Source organism: Pygocentrus nattereri, chromosome 11, assembly GCF_015220715.1.
Source record: "Pygocentrus nattereri isolate fPygNat1 chromosome 11, fPygNat1.pri, whole genome shotgun sequence".
Taxonomy (NCBI): domain Eukaryota; kingdom Metazoa; phylum Chordata; class Actinopteri; order Characiformes; family Serrasalmidae; genus Pygocentrus; species Pygocentrus nattereri.
In genome coordinates, this window is record NC_051221.1 from 3,060,900 (window position 1) to 3,084,934 (window position 24,035).

The window sequence follows — 24,035 nt, forward strand, 5'->3', positions numbered from 1 at the left end:
ATCATACAGTAGCCCACCAACAAATACAGAAGCACACACCAGCTAAAACGCTCATCCTTCTGGGTTGTGCTGGAGCCTATGCCAGCTGTTATTGGGCGGAAGGCAGGATGCACTCTGGACAGGTTTCAAGTCCATCACAGGGCAGATAGACAGACACAGTCACACCTAGGGGCAGTTGAGCATGTCCATTTGGCCTGACTGCATGAGGAAACCCACACAGACACGGAGAGGACAGGCACGTCGAACCCAGGCTCTTCTTGCTGTGAGGCATCAGCGCTACCCTCCACACCACCGTGCCACCACCTGTATTACAGAATTACTAGAGACAGGGCGGAGCTGTCCTGTGCCTCACTACATTTGTCATTTGTCAGCCCCCCGAAATGAGCACGAGACACCTGCCCATCTGCTCCGCTGGTCTTTCTTAGGACTTTCTGACGTGTTTTTAAAGCAATGGGGACATTTCCAGGGACAGCTCTAGCCAAGGACAAGCCACCCAAACTGGGACGTCTGGCCACGTCTTTTACAAATAGGATATTTTGATATTCATCGAAAACCTTTTCAGTTGTGCAGAGATGGCAACTGCGTTCTACTGGTGACCGGCTAGGATATAAGAGTTTGTTTACCGCATGACTGATTAACAGTGTTGCACATCCATGAGAGGAAAGATTCTGATAGCAATGTAATGTAACTGTACTTTACCTGTACATACAAATACACTATATGGCCAAAAGTATGTGGACACATTGCTTAGTATTGATTTCAGGTGTTTTAGTCACACTCATTGGTAAGAGGCCTGTAAAGCCTGTAATCTTTAGCCATGCGGTCTCCATAGACAAACACCAGCAGTAGAACGGGTCGTGCTGAAGGGGCTCAGAGACATTTAACGGTCTCACCAGTTGGGGATGCAACTGTGATGAATTGTGTGTGTGTGTGTGTGTGTGTGTGTGTGTGTGTGTGTGTGTGTGTGTGTGTGTGTGTGTGGTGAGTCTGTTCTGCAGTTTCACTGTGTTAAACTTTAATGAAGGTTTGCTGTGTAATTAGCTGGGCTCCGTCTGGATTTCTTTCTCTATCTTTCTCTGTCTCTGCCGGTCCCTGTCGGTCCCTCTCTGCCCCCCTCCCCTCTTTCTCTGTCTCTATTTCACTCATTCCTTCCTGACTCCACACACACCGTCCGGTTTTAAAACATTCGCTTATGAAAAGGCACAAATACCAACTTTTCACCTGGAGAGACTGATGTAAGCTTCACAAGCAGAGCCTAAACCCGCTGTAGAACCTCTGCGGGATCATTTACTCTGTTTGTACCGCGATGAAGGAAAAAAGGTTAGAACTGTCCCTGCAGTCCCAGAGTGTTTCTGGTAGAACCACTGCTTTTATTAAACAGCCTTCAAAGAACCTTTTTATCAGAGAAGTTTAGGTCACCTGCCTGAAACTTGAGCATTTCCATAGATTTATGGATTTATTGATAATTTTCCGCCGCAGTTCCAGTAGTAACCAGTAGGGGGACGTGGCTCCATACACCACCAGCATGTCTTGTTTCTCTCTGCCTCCTCTGCTCTGTCTGAAGCCCCGCCCACTGCTGGCTGAAGGAGGGTTGCACTGAGACGAGCCCCCAGATTCACCCTGTCAGAGAGAGAGAGAGAGAGAGAGAGAGGTTGCATTCTTGGATGAGAAGAAAAATAGGGAGATCACATCACACACACTTCCATCCTCTGTTCTCTCCCTCTCTCCCTCCTTTTCTCTCCTCAGCACTGAGCGCTCCAACAGCCTAGTGAATTTTTCTCCTCCCCTTTCTCTCTCTCTCCCTCTCTCTCCTTCTCTCCTCCCCTCTCTCGTCCTTCTCTCTCCTCTCATCCCTTTCTCTCCCCTCCTCTCTCTTCCTCCTCTCATCCCTCCGTGCTTTCTCTCTCTCTTGTGCCGGCAGTGGCAGCTCAGCCACCTGCACTCGTCTTCTCTCTCTCCCTCCTTTCCTCTCTCTTTTCTTCCTCTTTTCTCCATCCTCTTCTTTTTCCTTCCACCACTCCTCTCTCTCTCTCTCCTTTCCTCTCTGAACTGGATCGTGTCTTTTTGTTTATCTCTTCTAATTTTTGTCCTTCATTCCTCTTTTCCACCTTATTGGGAATATCGCTGAAGACGGGCAGTTCGTCCAGGAGGTGTTTTCTCTTCCAGAAAGGACTCTCATCCCGCCGTCCATCCATCTTTCCCTCCCTTCTTATTGGAACACAGAGGATTTGTGGGATTTTACAGTGAAGCTTCATGGGAAAACGACTGGAACAGCAGCAAATGTACCAGTACACCTACTACTACCCTCACTACCTCCAAACCAAGGTAATCTCTCTCGGTCAGTCTCTCTCTCTCTCCCTCTCTCTCTCTCTCTCTGTCTCTCTCTCTCTCTCTCTCTCTCTCTCTCTCTGTCTCTCTCTCTCTCTCTCTCTCTCTCTCTCTCTCTCGGTCAGTCTCTTCTCTTTCTCCTCCCCTCCTTCCTTTTTAGCTCTGTCCCATGCACTCTCCCTTTTTCCATCCCTGTTTTTCCTTCCTTCCGTAATCATCCTTCCATCTCTTCTTATCCATTGTCGGTCTAAGTGACTTTGTCCATTTGTCTTGCACTCGTCCTCATCCCTCTCTCTTTGTCTCTCTGTCTATCATGCTATCTGAATCAGATCTGTTATCTCTCTCTCTCTCTCTCTCTCTCTCTCTCTCTCTCTCTCTCTCTCTCTCTCTCTCCACTCCCTCTCCCTGTCTGTCTCTCTCCTTCTCTGTCTCGCTCTCTCTATTTCTGTGATGATGGATAGTTGGCCTTGGTGTTAAAGGGATGGGTTGACAGGTGTGTGTGTGTGTGTGTGTGTTAATGCTGTTTATGGTGTTGAGGGTCGAGGACTTTTTTCCGTATAGAGTTCAGTCCTTCCCACACACATACATAGATCTATACACATCGCCGCTGTGGGAACAAAACCTCGTATCTCCAAAATCCTAACTTTACAGGAGAAGGAAAAAACCTACTTTACTTTGAATGTAAGTCAATGGAACCAGAATTTTTTCCTAGTCATTTTGGGTACTTTCAAATTATGCCATAAACTGAAAAACGACAAAAATGGACCTATAAAGTTTATATATATAAAATAAGGTTTTCCTCTTAGTAATTTAGTAATTTTGCACTGTTTCTGTTGCTACAATCATCAAAAAACCTCACAATATACTGTAAAGGCAGCTGGTGTTTTCTAAATACTCCTAAAAGGGAGAAAATGGAAAAGCAAGATTTTTCATATCAACAGCACTGATATGAGTGGTGAACCAACACTGCTTTCATTTTGTCTTACTTGAGCAAATTTGATTTTAAGAAAGATTTGTTTCTATTTTAAAAACACTGCATGTTGTTCTAGTTCTATGACCAAATTCATCAGAGTGCATTTATTACCTTCGATAATTCTACAACAAGTGAACAGTGGCCAGCAAACACCGCTTTCAACAGCTGTTCGCTCGTAAAATCATCACGTTTTTCATAAAAAGGCAAAATGTTACGCCGTTGCAGTGATATGTGTCTCGGCACTGACAATTCCTGATGCTCCACTCTGATTACCAAACGTTGGGACACATTTACATTAAAAAAATGGGATCTAACTGCTCATCATGTGGCCATGAGGGACAGAGACTCACTTCTCACTGTAAAATGCAGTTAAAATAAGGCTCCGCCCACTGATTTAAAACTCTATATTATAGTAGTGACCTGAAAATGTGGGACAGCAAGTTTATTTATTCAAAAATATAAGATAAAAACTAAATATTTCAGCTTTACTTTGAATTAAATTAAAAAAAAAAGATCTTAAGAAAAAAAACCTTCAGAAAAATGAAAAGGTTATTAGGTTATTATTTGCTTTTGAATAATATTTCTGAACATCATTTATATCATAAATAGAGTCAGGGATTGTAGCCTCTCGCTCTCGTTCATTCACCTTGTGGGTTCTTGTTACACGTGAGGATCTCGAGGGGAACTGGAGCTCCACCAAACTGCTGCTTTTGTTAGGTTGCTGCTCATTGATTTATCTGTAGGTTTCACACAAGCGCTGTCCAGCGTGGGGTGTAGAAGGCATTGTCCAGTACTAATGTTACTGATATTGCTGGATTAGTCCTGTTTTGCTTAATTTGGACTTGATGTACTTCACTGACAAATTACTATTCAAGAGTTTCATTACAAATGGTTGTAGATTGATTTGTAATAATCTTAGGAGTATTTGAAAAGGACTCTGATTCACTCGCACCAGCACAACACTCCACCACCACGTCAGTGTTGCTGCAGTGCTGAGAATGTCCGACCACCCAAATAGTACCTGCTCTGTGGGGGCCAATGGGGTCCTGACCACTGAAGAACAGGGTAACAGAGTATCAGAGAAACAGATGGACTACAGTCTGTAACTGCAGAACTACAGAGTGCAGCTATACAGTAAGTGGAGCTGATAGAGTGGACAGTGAGTGTAGAAACAGGGAGGTGGTCTTCATGAAGTGTCCAATCGGTTTACATATATTTATTAGGCCAATGTGTGGTCATGTTGTTTTCATGTTTCTTATATTTTTGAGAGAGAGCGAGAGATGCAGGCTCAAATGTCTTCTCATATGTCTTCACTGCTTGACCTCGCTGTCTCTGATATATCACACCTCCTTCTCTCTCTCTCTCTCTCTCTCTCTCTCTCTCTCTCTCTCTCTCTCTCTCTCTCTCTCTCTCTCTCTCGACACATGGTTCTCACTCAGGTTTCCTCAGATTGCTCTCTAGCTCTCCTCCTCCTGTCCTGTTTGATTGATGTATGTCTGTGAGGGCTGCTTCTGTGTGATCAGACTGATGTTTAACACTGAGGTCAATAACATCAGTTTATATCAGCCCTGCTAATCAGACACGGGCAGTAATAGATGACTTTTATTTTCACGTTTATCTGAAGTATATTAAATCTCGGAGCACCGAGGCAGGAGGAAAACTCCTGTACGTCCTCGCTCCCCGAACAGAGTGTCCTTATTGATCACTCCACACTCAGATCGATGGAGTGGCTTTTCACCAAATCAGATACTCCCAGGAATATTCGCAGTAGAGCTTCAGTCGGGCCTGAAATCCAGTCCAAGCCCAAATACAGCTAGAGAGTTTTCCATGCGACCCAACCTGACCCACAACTCCAGGTTCTGAGTCTAAATCTGAATCAAGCCTGACAAAATTCTGTCCGCAATTGACCCCACATTGTTGAAAGGTTTAGTCCATAATTGACCCAAGTTCAACAGAGTACTGTCAAAAACAGACCTGAACCACCACATCATCCAAAGTGTTGAACCAACCTCCCAATCGCATGGCAGGGCTGGTTGAATTACCATGCAACAACAATTACAGCCATCATGAGCTCAAGACTACAATAATACAATCATTGGTGTGGTTGGTTAGTGCAGTGGGTAACTACCTGCCTTCTATACTGAAGACTGGGGTTCAAGCCCCCACCTGGTTAAGCACCCTACACTATACCAATAAGAGTCCTTGGGCAAGACTCCTAACACCACCTTCACCTACTACGCTGTAGACTGGGGTTCAGTGCCCCACCTGGGTAACCACTCTACACTATACCAATAAGAGTCCTTGGGCAAGACTCCTAACACCACCTTCACCTACTACGCTGTAGACTGGGGTTCAATCCCCCACCTGGGTAACCACTCTACACTATACCAATAAGAGTCCTTGGGCAAGACTCCTAACACCACCTTCACCTACTACGCTGTAGACTGGGGTTCAATCCCCACCTGGGTAACCACTCTACACTATACCAATAAGAGTCCTTGGGCAAGACTCCCAACACTACCTTCACCTACTACGCTGTAGACTGGGGTTCAATCCCCACCTGGGTAACCACCCTACACTATACCAATAAGAGTCCTTGGGCAAGACTCCCAACACCACCTTTGCCTACCTGTGTAAAAATGATCAAATTTTAAGTCACTCTGGATAAGAGTGTCTGCCAAATGCCGTAAATGTAATCTAATATTAAAAACTAGTTTGCTGTCAAAAATTAAGATTAAATTCTATAGTCCTTTCTGTATCTATCTGTAACCCTTTCAGATGATACCCCAAACATTTTCAGCCTGAAGAAACTTTCCATGCTCTCACGTGTGTGGTGAGGTGTTACCCTTCATCTGTTTAGCCCTATAACATTTTCTGAACATAGAACATATTGAACAAACAAATGAACAAATTACAAATGAAACAAATTGAAGGTCTTGGTGGCATGTGCCTGTCCCCTGGGCACTGATGGCAGCTGCAGGACTGGAGGCAGTGCCCAGGAGGCTCTGTGTGACTCATGTGCCATCCCCCACTCACTCATGGGTTTCATCCTCTCCCTGCTATCTTCGCAGGGTTTTCTCTGGGCTTGGAGTTCAGGCTCGACTCTCGCAGCCGTCATCGGGGTCCGGGTGCGCACCACAGTCCTTTTAAATGTTCCATTATCTCTCGAGCTTGAGCCTCAAACCCTTCAGAGCTCAACAGAACTGTGAACACTCAGAGAAGTAGTTCTTTACATGGTGAAATGGTGAAGTATGGTTGGAGAATAGGTTGAATATAGTTTTAAATAGCACCAATAAGGGTTGTGCTGTTGTTGTAATGCCAAGCTTGTAATAATAGAGTAACCCATGTCAGTGCTGTCCAGAACCCTTTTCCAAAAAATACACATTCTCCGTTGATCTGAAGAACAATTTCACCATGCAAAGAAACATTTAAGCATGCAAATGCTTCTTTAAGTGTTCCTGGTTCTATATAAAAAGATTGTATTTACTAAGGAACCCTTGAAAAACCATCTTTTTCAAGGGCGTAGGTGACCCGAGCGTTCTAGATTGAAACCTTCTAAGGTAATGGAAGTGGAAGCAGTGAAGAATGAAATAAGCTGAAGCCGAGCTGAAGCGGGGTGGAATCTGTTGAGAGTGTCTGGGGGGGTTGTGAGAACCCAACCCAACACATAGTTGGGAAATGTTGTCCAAACCAAACAGAACCTGCCGTAAGCTGTTGTGTCCTGTTGGGTTTGAATGAATACTTGCTGCTCTGTTACACGTCCCATACACCCAGCATGACCGAATATATGGCACAGAATGTGAGCCTGGTTTTGCCAAATAATAAGAGATAAGCTGCATAGTTCCCGTTGGGGGTGATGCAAGGGTGTTGCAGGGGTGATGCAAGGGTGTTGCAGGGGTGATGCAAGGGTGTTGCAGGGGTGATGCAAGGGTGTTGCAGGGGTGAAAGCTGCATCCAGTGCTGTTTAATATCCTTTGTCTTGTTTAATGAATAGCAAATGAATGGTTTTAAAACAGTTCAGTGATGTTCGAGCAGAGCACCTTAATTAAGAGCGTGGAACGTGTGTCGGGTCTAGTTTTGTGTAACATCTTTGGTATTTTTTAACAAACTATAAATGTGGAAGATCTCTGAGATCTTCATTTCAGCGTAATTGGATCATTCAGCAGATTACTTCTTGAGTTTATGGTTCCAAATCATGATTAGGGTCACACAGTCAAGGTCAGACACAGATAATGTATTAATGGGTGATTCTACAGAGCTAAGCTGAAAGCACATTTGGGGACTGATCGTAGACTTTAGACTAAAATCCTTTGGCTGTAAGTCACCCTATACCTGAATTATGTTTATTTGTTAAAATGAATGATGGAGCAATCCATTTTGTTTCAGTGGTGACAATTTTAGCTCATTTTGAGCAGAACTCAAAAATGCAGACAGTACATGACACAGCAAACACAGCTTTGAACAGCTGTTCACATAGAAAATCATCACATTTTTCACTCAAACACAAAAAACGTACTTAATGACAAAAATGTGACGATTATTAATGTTCCTCACTGATTTTTGGACACATTTACTTTAAAGCAATGGGATCTAACTGTTCACTATGTGGCCATGAGGGACGGGGATGCAGCCTCACTTCCTGCTCTAAAAATGCAGGGGTGTGGCTATAATAAGGCTCCACCTACACCTTTTTAATAATAATTTAAAAACGAAATTTAAATTCATAAATCAAATAAATGCATAAATTGTTATTATTATTTTTTCCCCAAGTGTAAACTTAGGGGTTAGGGTTTGGGACAGAGACCTCCCAACAGAACGAACCCTATAAACGATGATTGTGTATAGATTTAGCCTATTACTATCTCTATTAATACCTTGGCTGCAAAACAGGTCAGAACGTAATGATGAATATCAAAAATACAAATACGTCATTGTTTTTTTTTTATAGTTTTTACTGTGGGGCAGAGTTTGAACTAAATCAGTAAAGTCCATATAATGGAAATATGTTTTAAAGTATGTTTCTCATCACACGGAATTAAGACATATAAGTAACCCATAGGCCACCCATAAAGGTTCGTAAGAAGAGTTTCACAATCATGAAACTATGCGTGTTATGTCAGATGGGTCGTCACTGTTTGGAACAGTTTATTTGTGTCACACATTGGCCTCCTCGATCGGACACCAACTCCCAGAATGCACTGGGAGATCATGTGACTCTGGACTCCAGCTTGCACTCCTATCAGGCGCTCACAGTGCCCAGAATTTTAACTGTTATCACCTGGGTCTCATTGTAGCTCAGCGTACAGAAGCCCGGGCTTTAGAAACAGGTCAGTGTGAGGTATTGTTTCTTCTGAAACTACTGAGTGGTCGCGCCCTGTGATATGTTTGACCGTGTTAGTGACCTTTTTGCTTCATGTGTTGACCACGTCTTTTGACTTTCCCTTTTTGGTACGTCTGCTGGTTGTTTGGACCCGTGTTTTGGCATTTGGCCTGAACTCTAACTACTCTTTTGTGTTTTGTCCGTTTTTGACTTTGGTTGCTTGGTTTACTATTAAACCATCTCGCCTCTCATCCGCAAGAGTCTGGCTTTCTGTCACTTCGTAACAATTTGGCTCATTTACTTTAGTGTAACTTTGATTTTATATAATTATGATGCCAAAACCAACAAACAATGAAGGCTAACACAGCCAAGCAAGTGAAAACGAGTTTTATTCACGTGTTCATGATATCAGTCTGAAGAAGGAAACATTACATTTACAGCATTTGGCTGACACTCTTACCCAGAGCGACTTACAATTTGATCATTTTACACAGGGAGGCAAAGGCAGGGTTAGAAGTCTTGCTCAAGGACTCTTATTGGTATAGTGTAGGGTGTTTGCCCAGGTGGGGATTGAACCCCAGCCTACAGCCTGGAAGGCAGAGGTGTTAACCACTACACTAACCAACCAAACATTAATTAAAAGATATTGTCCCCACATCCAGCAGGGGTCTTAACCTCTGAAATCTTAATTTGACCCCTGTCTATTCCTCTATGCCCACAACCACGCAATATTTGTGGTTTCATTATCCTGGTGGGATCTGGACCCCACAGATGTGGACATGGGTGTGGTTTGTGATTTCTTGCAGTTTTATTTCTGTTTTATGAGACACGGTCATATAACACCAAACATCTGGACCATAAAGAGGTTTGAGCACCTCATATAGGGTCTCTCTCTCTCTCTCCCTCTTGCTCTCTCTTTCTCTTTATCTTTCTCTCTCTGTGACTGCCTTATTTCCTCTCTTTGGGATTTACGGCTTGGTTTCCCTTACAGAACTAAAACTTTTCATTGTTAGTGTTGTAGGTTTTATCTTAGAGGATGTGCTACTGGCAGTAGGAGAGGTTTGGCAGGATCTGCGAACATCGTCTTGGCTTCAAGGATTGAAGAGGCTGAAGACAGTCGAGCAGAGAATCACGGAAACAGTTTTATATGTTTATATACTGTTTTTTTCAGTGGCTAAGGTGCCAATTTCAAACATATCCCCCTTTATTCCCAATTATGGTGTTGTACATGAGCTTTGACGGTTTGGCAAAATGGGTGTAGATATTAGAATGATTCCGCTTTATGGTAAAAGTCTGGCCCTTTGGTTTGTTTTGTCCCTTACACAGCGTGTGCTGAATGACCTCACTATGGACATTTTGTTGAAATTTCTTATGAAAGCAGATCATATATCAGGGTTGTCCAAAGACAAACATCTCAATTTTTATCGATTTTTATTTTTCTTCATCGGTTAACCCTGGCAGTTCTTTACATTTCATGATAACTGGACAAATAGAAATGTCTCACATTTTCACACACATTTTCTAAGCCTTCTGGACCACAGGGGGAGCTGGAGCCTATCCCAGCAGTCAATGGTTGGAAGGCAGGAAACACCCTGCACAGGCTGCCAGTACATTACAGGGCTAGAAATCTACTTGGCATAAAATCTCTTTAAATTAACTTATGTTAAAAGATAAGAACATCCTTGCCTTGTCCTGCAAAGTTACCATTCTTTGGACAGTGATGATATCCTGAAAGCGAGCACAAGGAGTACACAGTGCCTTGAGTGCAAGAATGTTGTGACCGCCACTGGAGAAAGTGTCTCAGTCTCTCGTGATGAAGTTGAAGTGAAAAGAACAGAAATGGTATATCAAGATGGATCCCAGGTTTCTGCAGGGAAAGGTGTAGGAGCGGGGAATAGTGATGCTTCAACAGGCACAAGTGGAAGCTGCTACCAATGGTGAGGTGGGTGTTGACTAGTCTGTAGAGTCCATAGACTCTCCAGCGGTACCGGATGGGGAGGATGAGGGGGCTTCTTCAGACTTTTCTGACCTAGAATCTCAGGCTGGAGAGGATCAACAGCTCTATTCAGTATAAGAGATAAACATCTTCCTGGATGAAAATTTTGCAAAGGTAGTGGAGGTTGGTTTCTTTCCTGATGCAGGAAATGAACTGAGCAAACAAAAGAGTTCGCCTCTGGCAAAGTTACAGTGGGGAAAACAGAAGTGCGCAGAGTAAGTCAGTGAAGGTACGTACTCTCCATTGAATTTCTGTGTTTTAAGGGTAGAGGTAGATGTTAGAGCACATGTGTCAGGCTTCAGTCCTCGAGGGTCAAAACACTGCAGACTTTAGCATGCCTCGATAAACACACCTGACTCAGCTTATCAGCTAAGCAACTAAGCCTTCACGAACTTAATTGAGAGCATTAGATGAAGGTAACTGCTAATCTCCACAGACCTTTGGGCCAGAAGGTCCCCGGTTTGTTATGCCTGCTGTAGAGGAACAGGGTTGCTTTTTGTCAATGTTAATGCAGCTAATCATGGCATTGAGCAGGTAAGATTATTCCAGAATTGAGCAGTCTGCTGTGATACTGGGTGGGTTACTTATGAAGTAGGAGTTTGTTGAGCCATGGGGAGAACTCACTGATGGATATAGGATTTAAAAACAGTAATGGTTCGTGATAATGTTAGCTAGAACAAGAAAACGGAGATGTTACGGTCATGCTAATGGGATGCTGATTCATGACCAGCTGCTTTGTAGGAATTATTCAGCCTTTTGGAAAAGACATACAATAAGGAAAGCAGACTTTGATGGTTTGTGTGGTTTTATGGTGGGAGGCAGGCAAGATATGTGAATAAATAACACCTTTTTGTCAGCAGTTTACTGTACATATGCCAGCAGCAGTGGGGAGTACACTCTGGGGGCTTGAGAGGGAGCTGAACATGGTAGATGATGAGACAATCTCCAGGAATGACGAAGCGGTGGGGAGGAATTTATTGGACGGGAAAAGGAAGGCTCGAGAATCACTTCTTTACAAGCAGGCAAAGGGGGCTCTAATTAGAGTGTGTTTCTCCAGCATCAAAGACATGTATCCCCTGACTGTCTTCTTAAACTTGGACTGGAAGGTGACACAACAAAATCAGGCTGTTTCTTCAGCGACTGAAGGACTCTTGACTTCAGTGTCTGTTGAGATGAGGAAGATTGCTGTGGATTTCTAGGCAGATCTTTACAATGCTGATGTTGCTAATCCTGACTCTACAGATGAGCTTTCGGAGGGGCTGCCAAAACTGGGGACAGTGCATGTTTTTAAGCAGTCCATGCATGCTGGGAAGCTGTCTCTTATCTATTCACAAGCAGTGCTGTTTCTTCTTCCTAAGAAGGGTTATTTAGGACTTTGGAAGAACTGGAGATATGCAGCACTGTTGTGTATTGTGTGGGTTCACGATGGGTTCCTCCCACTCTTCCATGTGCATTTGTTGTGTTTACCTCCCAGTCTTCCATGTGTGTCTGTTTATCTTGTCCAAGTGCATTTGTTGTAATTCTGTCTCATTCCTACCCCTGGTTTTCTTGACTCCACCCCTGATTCGTTCCACCTGTTTTCTGCCTGTCCCTCATTATACTTGTTTTGTATTTAAGCCCTTTGTTTTCCCCCTTGAGTTTGCTGGTCTTTGTTTGATGTATGTGCTGAATGTTTGAGTTGTACGTTTGCAATTTGTTCTGTGTTTAGCCTGTGTTCTGATCGTCATGTCTGTCCCGTGATCTTTTTGTGTTGGCTATATGAACCTGGACTGTTCCGACCATGACCCTGGATTTGCCCAAAATAAATCTTGCTTGACTCAGCACATGCGTCCGCCTCCTCGCTCTGTCACATATTGACTATAAAATACTAAATAACAGACTGAAGGAACACATGTATGGAGTAGTGCATGCTATCAGACTTACTTTGTGTATGGTCACAATATAATGGCCAGTCTTTGTGCGTGATTTGATTGACTTATGTGGTGTGACTTCATTTGACTTGCTGTCAATAAAGTTGATCATTCTTATCTTTTCTGTGCTCTTCAAAGGGTGGGGAAAGTCTTTTTGTCCTAGATTCAGCTTTTATATTCTGTTGCAAATTTGGAGGGGAACTGCCCAAAAAACATTCAATGGGGGCTCAGACAGGGATGTCCTCTGTCTGGGCAGCTATTTAGGCTTGTAATTGAGCCACTGTTAGTCAAGTTGAGGTCCAAGCTATAGAGGTTGGTGATGTCAGGGTTATGACATAAGGTGGTGTTGTCTGCATATATAGATACTGTAACTTTTTATTAGAAAGGAAGATGATGTTCAGGCCTTGACTATGTGCATTTACAAGAGAGCATCCTAAGCTCTTGTAAAATGTGACAAATCTGAGAGTTTTCTTATGGGACACTGGCAGAGGTCCCACACTAGCCAGCAGGCCTATGATTGGGGTTGCTGGGGTTGAAGTATCTTGGTGCGTTTTTAGGAACAGCGGAATATCAGGATAAAAACTGGGAGGCTATTGTAAACAAAGTATGTGCTAAGTTGTCTCAATGGACTTGTATCCTGCCTCAGCAGCCCTACAAGGGGACAGTCTTGATGGCCAACAACTTATTTGCCTCGATGCTGTGGTACAGATTCTGAAGCTGGAGAATTCCAGAGAAGAATGGTGGACTGTTTTTTAGACTGGTCAAAATATTGGACTCATGTCTTCATTTTCAGTCTTCCTCTGAATGAGAGAGGTCACGGTCTGGTTGATCTCTCCAGCTGAATAAAAGCTTTCAGTCTTCAAACAGCACAGAGACTCTTGTATGGCTCAGGGTTGGCCGAGGCTGCTACAGCCTGTACTCTTCTATGATGGGTTGAGGACTTGTGAAGCAACTTTTTGTGTTGTGGTTGACAGAAGGACTTTTTTGAGACCACTGCTTTCTGTCAGTCCGTGCTAAGGACCTGGTTCTTGGTACTGAGGACCACAAGGACTGAGGCTCAGCTGGGTTCTTCTCTTGAAGAGGAACCTCTGTTTTATAATATTTTAATTCCAGTTACTAATCTAGCTTTTGGAAATATCCGCCTGCGCTTTCAAAGGGCAGGCATTACAGAACTCAGAGATCTGAGAGCTGGTACAGGCTGGAAATCAAGTGAAGTTTTAAGTTCTGAGATGTGGATTCTGTCTATTCAGCTGCTGCAGAGAATCCTGGCAGAGGTGATCTTGGCATTGCCTGCCCCCTTCAGGGTAGCTTTGGAGCACCACTCTGGTGGAGGCCAGTGGCTGGTTGCACAAGCTGCTTAAGTTTAAATGTAGGTTAGTTGTAATGTAAGTATTTACAAACTAGTTTTAACATTGAGCTTAGTAGTTACTAAATATTTATATTTAAGTTTTGGGGAAACCATCTCAAACCACATAAAAGCACAAAAAAGACCAAAAACATGACTTTTTGTAACGCCGGGGAGCGAGGAGGCAGAGATAAGCGACGTTTATTGTGGGCACATCCAAAGTCAGGGTCGAGACGGTCCAGGGTCCAGTGATCAAGATCGAGAGCAGGATGTGCAGACATGATAAACACAGAATCCAAGCAGCAAACAAACATGTAATGACAAACACCACAATCAGAACAACAATTCAGACAAAGACCAGTTATCAGACAGGGGAAAACACAGGGCTTAAATATATAAGGGTAAATGAGGGACAGGTGGACACACGGGTGGACACAGTCAGGGGTGGAGTAACCAAAACAAGGGGCCAGACTAGGAAACCAAAACAAACACTCATGGGCTAAACCCAAAATACAACACGAACACATGGACAGGACTGGGAGGGGCCAATCGTGACACTTTTTTAGTTACTATGCTAAACATTCTAAACACTGTACACTGTGATTGCACTCACAGCTCTAATCATTGTCCTGGTTTAAACTCCGAACATGAAGCTGAACACCCACGGCTCCAACTCAGCAGCTGCACAAGTGCTAAACTGAGGCTGCTGTTGCGTCGGTCAGTCAGAAACTCACTACCTACTTGTGTTATATTTTAACAAACTTGGTTTCACTTGTATCCGACCTGTTTCCAAAAGCACAGTTGGTTTTATGTGACTCTGTTTATAATTACACATTCCATGCAAAAGAATGGTGATGTGATTATTCATAAACAAATAAACATTTTCAGCTTGTGTAGAAATGAGTAAATGAGGATTATTGGCTGTGCTGCAGTTTAAACAGTTCATCAGTAAAAGATCTGCTCGAAAATCTCAGTCAGGAGTGAAATTTTGGGGAGAAGTACGTAGTGAGTGAGTGTGTGTGTGTGTGTGTGTGAAGTAATAGTTGAGTTCATTGAGTTCACAACACACACACACACACACACACACACACACACACACACACACACACACACACACACACACACAATAAATACGTGTAGAGACGTTTACACACTCTGGGGAGTGTGTGTGGAGCGAGCCAGAAATGGATAGCTGTTCTGTCTGCCAAGAACATGAGCTCACACACACACACACACACATATATATACACACACACACACACACACATACAAAAACACACACAGTGTGTGTATTTTATTTGTACAGTGTGATTACAGTATTTATTGCACCTTGAGACTGTGTGAAACTGGGGGGAGGTGGATTTTGTGTGTGTGTGTGTGTGTGTGTGTGTGTGTGTGTGTGTGTGTGTGTGTGTGTTGTTTTTTAACATTCTGAAAACGTTCAGGTTTAAATTATCTCACTGAGTGAAGACGAGGACTAAATGAAGTTCAGATGAGGTCAGAGCTGTCTGCCTCTCTCTCTCTCTCTCTCTCTCTCTCTCTCTCTCTCTGCCTCTCTCTCTCTCTCTCTCTCTCTGCCTCTCTCTCTCTCTCTCTCTCTCTCTCTCTCTCTCTCTCTCTCTCTCTCTCTCTCTCTCTCTCTCTCTCTCTCTTATCTGTTGTCTCTAAGGTTTACTGAGGGCCGTAGTTGCTGTGCCATTTCTCCATCACCCACTGACCCCCATATGAACACCAGTCTAGTCACAGTGTCGCTACACGCTCCTGTAATAAGCAGTCCTTTACCACAGCAGTGGCTCTGCTGGTGATGATGTCATTTTCAGTGCTGTATATGTGGTTTGAGACGACTGATTTTCATCTGCCGTTGTGTTTTCATCATCAGATGGAGCAGAAACATGACTTTGGTCTCCACTGTGTCATCAGTTATTTTGAAAATCAGTTTCCATCAGTAGCCACATTTACATGCAGCCTAATAGCGCATTAATAATCCGACTAATAGCTCAATCAGAGTACGATACGTCCGTGATTGAGGCCATTCGAAATACAATTTCTGTCTGATAGGTCGAGGTGGGTAATCCTGTAAATAATCTATTAAATAGAAGAATAATATCCGTGTAAATGCCTGAATCCGATTACTTTCCCTATCGGAAAGTTTAAGTCCATTCTGCATGTGCGTCACATCATAGTGAGAGTTTATACCGTTCAACACCGTCTTTTAAAGATCAGAGCAGAAACTTTGTCTCCTCTGCAGACCAGTTTCTGCTCTGATCTTTAAAAGACAGCAGTGGGACGGACATCCTAGCATCAAATAAGTCTTCAGTATCTCATCACAAAGTCTTCAGGATATCCCAACATTACGTCCATGAATAAAGTCAAAATGCAAACTAACCACGAACCAGAAAATAGCTTAAAACTAACTAAAACTAAGCCGGCAAGGATCCTAAGAATTTACCATCAGAATTGAATCCCGTTTTAATCGGAAGTTTCAACTAACTAATGAAGTAGCCTTAGCAGTGACAAAACAAATGGTATTCATTTACCTTTAAAATTCCAAGCTTATGATATACTTATTATTTAGTAACTACAGGGACTTCCATGCAAATTGCTTGAGCTATTCTTAGGTTATAAAAGTGTTTAATGACATTGGGCCAAAGACAAAAATGGGCACCACAGATGCACATTTTAATAGCTCTGGACTCCTGAAGGGTGCAACTGTCTACACTGCAAAACATCATGTCTTGTTATTGGGTTATTTACTGTCTGACTGCAGGGAATGACTGAGAAAAAGAGCAGGATGCTTGTAAATACCTCACACTCAAATAGAGAGAAAGAGGGAGTGAGAGAGGCGAGTGAGGGACAGTGGAATAGAATAGTTTATTTCTAATGTGTGAGTAATGAAATGTAATAGCTTAACATCTTTGAGAAATGCAACAGTGAAAACCTTGAGTAATGTAATGATGTATTTTGAGTAATGTAGCAGTGATGTAATTGAGTAATGTAATGATGTATTTGAGTAATGTAGCAGTGATGTAATTGAGTAATGTAATGATGTATTTGAGTAATGTAGCAGTGATGTAATTGAGTAATGTAATGATGTAGATGGGAAATGTAGCAGTGATGTAGTTGAGTAATGTAATGATGATGTATTTGAGTAATGTAATGATGTAGATGAGTAATGTAGCAGTGATGTAATTAAGTAAGGTAATGATGTATTTCAGTAATGTAGCAGTGATGTAATTGAGTAATGTAATGATGATGTATTTGAGTAATGTAGAAGTGATGTAATTGAGTAATGTAATGATGTATTTCAGTAATGTAGCAGTGATGTAATTGAGTAATGTAATTATGATGTATTTGAGTAATGTAGCAGTGATGTAATTGAGTAATGTAATGATGTATATGCGTAACGTAGCAGTGATGTAATTGAGTAATGTAATGATGTATTTGAGTAATGTAGCAGTGATGTAATTGAGTAATGTAATGATGTATATGCGTAACGTAGCAGTGATGTAATTGAGTAATGTAATGATGTATTTGAGTAATGTAGCAGTGATGTAATTGAGTAATGTAATGATGTATATGCGTAACGTAGCAGTGATGTAATTGAGTAATGTAATGATGTATTTGAGTAATGTAGCAGTGATGAAACCGAGTAATGTAATGATGATGTATTTGAGTAATGTAGCAGAGAATGTGGCAAGAATGTGTTGGGTGTTTCGTCTGGTCAGAGGAAAGAAGACAAGGAAAGTTGGTGGTGGAATGAGGAAGTCCAGGAGAGTATTCAGAAGAAGAAGGCAGCTAAGAAAAAGTGGGATAACCAGAGAGATGAAGGAAGTAGGCAGGAGTGCTGTGAGGCTAGTCGCATAGCGAAAAGAATGGGGGCAAAGGCAAAGGCTCAGGCCTATGATGAGCTGTATGAGAGGCTGGACAGTAAAGAAGGAGTAAAGGACTTGGCTAAACAGAGAGATAGAGCTGGAAAGGATGTACAGCAGGTTAGGCTGATAAAGGATAGAGAGGGAAATGCACTAGTGAGTGAACAGAGAGTGATGAGTAGATGGAAGGAGTACTTTGAAGAACTAATGAATGAGGAAAACGAGAGAGAGAGGAGGACAACGGGGGGAGAGATAGTGGATCAGGAAGTGCAGAGAATTAGTAAGGTGGAAGTGAGGGCAGCTTTAAAAAGGATGAAGAATGGAAAGGCAGTTGGTCCAGATGACATACCTGTGGAGGTATGGAGATGTTTAGGAGAGAAGGCAGTGGACTTTTTAACCAGGTTGTTTAACAAAATCCCAGAGAGTGAGAGGATGCCTGATGAGTGGAGAAGCAGTGTACTGGTCCCCATTTTTAAGAACAAGGGTGATGTGCAGAGCTGCCGTAACTAGAGAGGTATAAAGTTGATGAGCCACACCATGAAGGTATGGGAAAGAGTTGTTGAAGCAAGGCTAAGGCGAGAGGTTCAGATCAGTGAGCAGCAGTTTGGTTTCATGCCCAGAAAGAGTACCACAGATGCAATTTTTGCGTTGAGAGTGTTGGTAGAGAAGTACAGAGAAGGTCAGAAGGAGCTGCATTGTGTCTTTGTGGATCTAGAGAAGGCAGATGATAGGGTGCCAAGACAGGAACTGTGGTACTGTATGAGGAAGTCAGGTGTAGCTGAAAAGTATGTTAGGGTGGTGCAGGACATGTATGAGGATAGTGAGACAGTGGTGAGGTGTGCAGTTGGAGTACAAATGGTTTCAAGGTGAAGGTGGGGTTACATCAGGGATCAGCTTTGAGCCCCTTCTTGTTTGCAATGGTGATGGACAGGTTGACAGATGAGGTCAGGCAGGAGGCTCCATGGACCATGATGTTTGCAGATGACATTGTAATCTGTGGTGAGAGTACAGAGCAGGTGGGAGAGAATCTGGAGAGGTGGAGGTTTGCACTGGAGAGGAGAGGAATGAAGGTCAGTAGAGACAAGACGGAATACATGTGTGTGAATGAGAGGGAGGCAGGTGGAAAGGTGAAGATGCAAGGAGTAGAGGTCGTAAAGGTGGATGACTTCAAATATCTTGGGTCAACCATTCAGAGCAATGGACAGTGTAGAAAAGAAGTGAAGAAGAGGGTGCAGGCAGGATGGAGTGGGTGGAGACGGGTGTCAGGGCTGATGTGTGACAGAAGGATAGCAGCAAGAGTGAAAGGGAAGGTCTACATGACAGCAGTGCGTCCTGCTATGATGTACGGTTTGGAGACTGTGGCTCTGTCTAAAAGACAGGAGGCTGAGCTGGAGGTGGCGGAGATGAAGATGCTGAGATTTTCGTTGGGAGTGACCAGGATGGACAAGATTAGAAATGAGCAGATCAAAGGGACAGTGAAGGTGGAGCAGTTTGGAGATAAAGCCAGAGAGGCCAGGTTGAGATGGTTTGGACATGTGTTGAGGAGGAATAGTGGATATATTGGGCAAAGAATGTTGGAGATGGAGCTGCCGGACAGATGGAGAAGAGGTAGACCTCAGAGAAGGTTTATGGATGTAGTGAAGGTGGACATGGAGATGGTTGGTGTGAAAGTAGAGGAGGCAGTGGATAGGGCAAGATGGAGGCAGATGATCCGCTGTGGCAACCCCTAAAGGGAGCAGCCGAAAGAAGAAGAAGCAGTGATGTAATTGAGTAATGTAATGATATCTGAGTAACGTAACGGTGATGTCTTTGAGTTGTTATGCGATTTGTATCATTGTATTCTATTTTTATTTCCATTTGGCACAGTGTCCCAACTTTTTTCCAAAGAAGTTAAGATTCTGTACAGAAAAAAAAAAGATTGCAATGATGTGTAAACCATGTTTTTAAAGTAAAATCCTACAAAGACAACATATCAAATGTCAAATTTTATTGTTTTTTGAACAATATAAGCTCATTTTGAATTTGATGCGAACAATACCTTCTGAAGAAGTTGGGACGGGGGCCTATTTACTGCTGTGTTTCATCACCTCTTCTTTTAACAACACTCTGTATGTTTTTGGAAACTGAGGAGCCGTTGCTGTAGATTTGAAAGTGAAATGTTTGATTTCGGCTGCTCATCAGTTTGGGGTCTCCTTTGTCATATTTTTCAACTCATAATGCGGCAAATGTTACCAGGGGTGACCAGTCTGGACAGCAGGAAGGTCACTTTAGCATCTTTTCTCTTTTAATACGGAGCAATGCTGCTGTAATACATGCAGAATGTGGTTTGACATTGTTTTGCTGAAATAATCAAAGCCTGAAAAAGACGTCGTCTGGACGGCAGCACGTTACCAAAACATGAATATGTCGTTCAGCACTAATGGCGCCTTCACAGATGAGCACGTCACCCATGCCTTGTGAATGAATGCCCCCCTAAACCATCATGAATACTGGCTTTAGAACTGCACTGATAACAAGCTGAGTGGTCTTCAGACCGGAGGACACAGTGTCCATGATTTCCTAAAAGAATTTCAAATGTTGATCCGTCGGACCGCCAGACACTTTTCCACTTCCCCTCAGTCTATTTTAAATGACCCCAGGCCCAGAGAAGGTGGCAGCGTTTCTGGATCCTGTTTATATTTGGGTTCTTCTTTGTGTTTTAGAGTTTAACAGCATTTGTGGATGCAGTGATGAACTGTGTTCACAGACAGTGGTTTTCTGAGCCCATGCAGTGATTTCCACTACAGAATCATGTCTGTTTTTAATGCACTGCTGCCTGAGGGCCCAAAGATCACGGCCAGCAGATCCTGGTGTTCAGCCTCGTCCCTCACAGACAGAGATTTCTCCAGATTCTCCGAGTCTTTAATGATGTTCTGCACCGTAGACGATGAAAAGCAGAAGCTCTTTGCTGTTTTATGTTGAGGAACGTTCTTCTTGAACTGTTGCTCTATTTGATGGTCCCGTCTTTCACAGAGTGGTGACCCCTCCTCATCTTTACTTCTGAAAGTCTCCGCCTCTCTGGGATGCTCATTTACACCCAGTCATGGCTTACTGATCTGTTTTTTTTAAGCATTACACAAACTGACCTTTTGTTGCTCCATCCCAACTTTTTTGGAACGTGTTGTTGACATCAAATTCAAAATGGACAAATATTTAAAAAAAAAATCAGTTTTAACATGTGACGTGTTGTCTTTGTACTATTTTCAAATCAATACAGGGCTTAGATGTTTTGTGCATCATTGCATTTTGTTTGCATTTATCACAACATGTTTGGAAATGCGGTTGTATTTTCCAGCCCTTAATTGGGATTCTGGTCTGAAGTAAACAGCCAATGTAAATCACTGGGTAAATATTTCACAGCGTCTGCTTTTTAGTATAGTTTATGTACACATGAGGTCAATGTTTGTAAACAATTTATCAGAAAAATGAAGCTATTTCACGTGACTTCTGTCTGTATGTCATATACAGGGCTGCTGATCCATTGCTAAACTTCTGTGTGTCTGTGTGTGTCTGTGTGTGTGTGTGTGTGTGTGTGTCTCACCTGCTGAGCGAATCATCCAGCACTAATGAATTAACACACTGATCTATTCACAGAGAAAGAGAGAGGGAGAAGAGGCAGGGTGAGAAAGAGACATAAGAGCCTGGGAGAGAGAGAGAGAGAGAGAGAGAGAGAGAGAGAGAGAATAGGCAGAGAGAGAATAGGCAGAGAGAGAGAGGCAGAGAGAGAGAGAGAGAGAGAGAGAGAGAGAGAGAGAGAGAGAGAGAGAGAGAGAGAGAGAATAGGCAGAGAGAGAGAGAGACAGAGAGAGAGAGAGAATAGGCAGAGAGAGAGAGAAAAAGAGAGAGAGAGAGAGAATAGGCTGAGAGAGAGGGAGAGAGAGAGAGAGAGAGAGAGAATAGGCTGAGAGAGAGAGAGAGAATAGGCTGAGAGAGAGAGAGAGAATAGGCTGAGAGAGAGAGAGAGAGAGAATAGGCAGAGAGAGAGAGAAAAAGAGACAGAGAGAGAATAGGCTGAGAGAGAGGGAGAGGGATAGAGAGAGAGAGAGAGAGAGAGAATAGGCTGAGAGAGAGAGAGAGAGAGAGAGGGGGGGGGGGGGGGGGTACATATAGAGGCTTCCCTTTTCAAACACAAATTAAATCAGTAAATTCATTTAGTCATTTTTAAACTAATTCTAACGATTGGCCCCTCCCAGTCCTCTCCATGCGTTCGTGTTGTGTTTTGGTTGAGCCCGTGTGTTCTTTGTTTTGGTTTTTTAGTCCAGCCCCCTTGTTTCTTGACCCCTGATTGTTTCCACCTGTGTTCCCGCCTGTTCCTTGTTTCCCCCGTTATTATTTAAGCCCTGTGTTTGCCCCTTGTCTTTGCTGGTCATTGTTGTTTGAATCTTTGCTTGATGTCTCAACTGTTTGGATGTCTGATCGTGTTGATTGTTTTTGTGACTCTGGTTTGTCTGTCATGTTGTTGTGCCATGTGTTGGCTCTATGACCCTGGATCCTTTAGAGTATGACCCTGGATTTGCCCATAATGAAAGTCGCTTATCTCCGCATATGTGTCCGCCTCCTCTGTCCCTGCCATTACGCTAATCTTCAATTCTCATTCAGTTCCTCATCTCAATTCACTGGTTTGTTTTGCTGTGTTTTGGAGTGGTTCAGTACGGAAGCATGTGGAGCGATTTAGCACTGAAGCGTATGGAGTGGTTTAGAGCAGAAGTATGTTAAGTTTAGTACCAAAGTGTGTGAAGTGGTTTAGCACTGAAGTGGAGTGGTTTAATATTGCTGTGTGTGGAGCAGACTAGTACTGAAGCATGTGGAGCAATTTAGCACTGAAGCATGCGGAATAGTTTAGTGCCGAAACATATGGAGTGGTTCAGTACCGAAGTGTGTGAAGTGGTTTAGTACTGAAGCGTGTGGAGTGGTTTAGTACTGAAGCGTGTGAAGTGGTTTAGTACTGAAGCGTGTGAAGTGGTTTAGTACTGAAGCGTGTGGAGTGGTTTAGTACTGAAGCGTGTGAAGTGGTTTAGTACTGAAGCGTGTGAAGTGGTTTAGTACTGAAGCGTGTGGAGTGGTTTAGTACTGAAGCGTGTGGAGTGGTTTAGAATTGAAGCGTGTGGAGTGGTTTAGAATTGAAGCGTGTGGAGTGGTTTAGTACTGAAGCGTGTGGAGTGGTTTAGCGCTGAAGCGCGTGGAGTGGTTTAGCGCTGAAGCGCGTGGAGTGGTTTAGCGCTGAAGCGCGTGGAGTGGTTTAGCGCTGAAGCGTGTGGAGTGGTTTAGCGCTGAAGCGTGTGGAGTGGTTTAGAATTGAAGCGTGTGGAGTGGTTTAGAATTGAAGCGTGTGGAGTGGTTTAGTACTGAAGCGTGTGGAGTGGTTTAGTACTGAAGCGTGTGGAGTGGTTTAGTACTGAAGCGTGTGGAGTGGTTTAGAATTGAAGCGTGTGGAGTGGTTTAGAATTGAAGCGTGTGGAGTGGTTTAGCACTGAAGCGTGTGGAGTGGTTTAGAATTGAAGCGTGTGGAGTGGTTTAGAATTGAAGCGTGTGGAGTGGTTTAGTACTGAAGCGTGTGGAGTGGTTTAGCACTGAAGCGTGTGGAGTGGTTTAGAATTGAAGCGTGTGGAGTGGTTTAGAATTGAAGCGTGTGGAGTGGTTTAGAATTGAAGCGTGTGGAGTGGTTTAGTACTGAAGCGTGTGGAGTGGTTTAGAATTGAAGCGTGTGGAGTGGTTTAGAATTGAAGCGTGTGGAGTGGTTTAGATTTGAAGCGTGTGGAGTGGTTTAGAATTGAAGTGTGTGGAGTGGTTTAGTACTGAAGCGTGTGGAGTGGTTTAGTACTGAAGCGTGTGGAGTGGTTTAGAATTGAAGCGTGTGGAGTGGTTTAGTACTGAAGCGTGTGGAGTGGTTTAGAATTGAAGCGTGTGGAGTGGTTTAGAATTGAAGCGTGTGGAGTGGTTTAGTACTGAAGCGTGTGGAGTGGTTTAGTACTGAAGCGTGTGGAGTGGTTTAGCGCTGAAGTGTCAGTGGAGAGGTGAATTTTTCAGTATTTATTCATTGTTACCTCTTTCTCTCTCATTGTTCTCTTTTTCACTTTCACTTCTCCTTCTTATATATCTCTTTTTCTTATATATATATATCTTATTCTTTCTTTGTCTTTCAATCTCTCATTTTATTGTTCTGTCTTTTGCTCTTATTCTTATCTTCTTTCCCATATCTCCCCTCTCTCTCTCTCTCTCTCTCTCTCTCTCTCTCTCTCTCTCTCTCTCTCTCTC

General features: G+C 43.1%; 1 protein-coding gene across 3 annotated transcripts in view; it reads left to right on the plus strand.

Moving 5' to 3' along the window:
* Positions 1–1,636: 1,636 nt before the first annotated feature.
* The window catches only part of LOC108415046 (RNA-binding motif, single-stranded-interacting protein 3-like), a 128,200-nt gene continuing 105,801 nt past the window's right edge, over positions 1,637–24,035 (plus strand). For all 3 annotated transcript variants that reach the window (XM_037542390.1, XM_037542388.1, XM_037542389.1), the window contains exon 1: positions 1,637–2,325. In XM_037542390.1, coding sequence (XP_037398287.1) covers positions 2,254–2,325 — 72 coding nt within the window. In that variant the 5' untranslated portion in view covers positions 1,637–2,253. The remainder of the gene's footprint in view (positions 2,326–24,035) is intronic.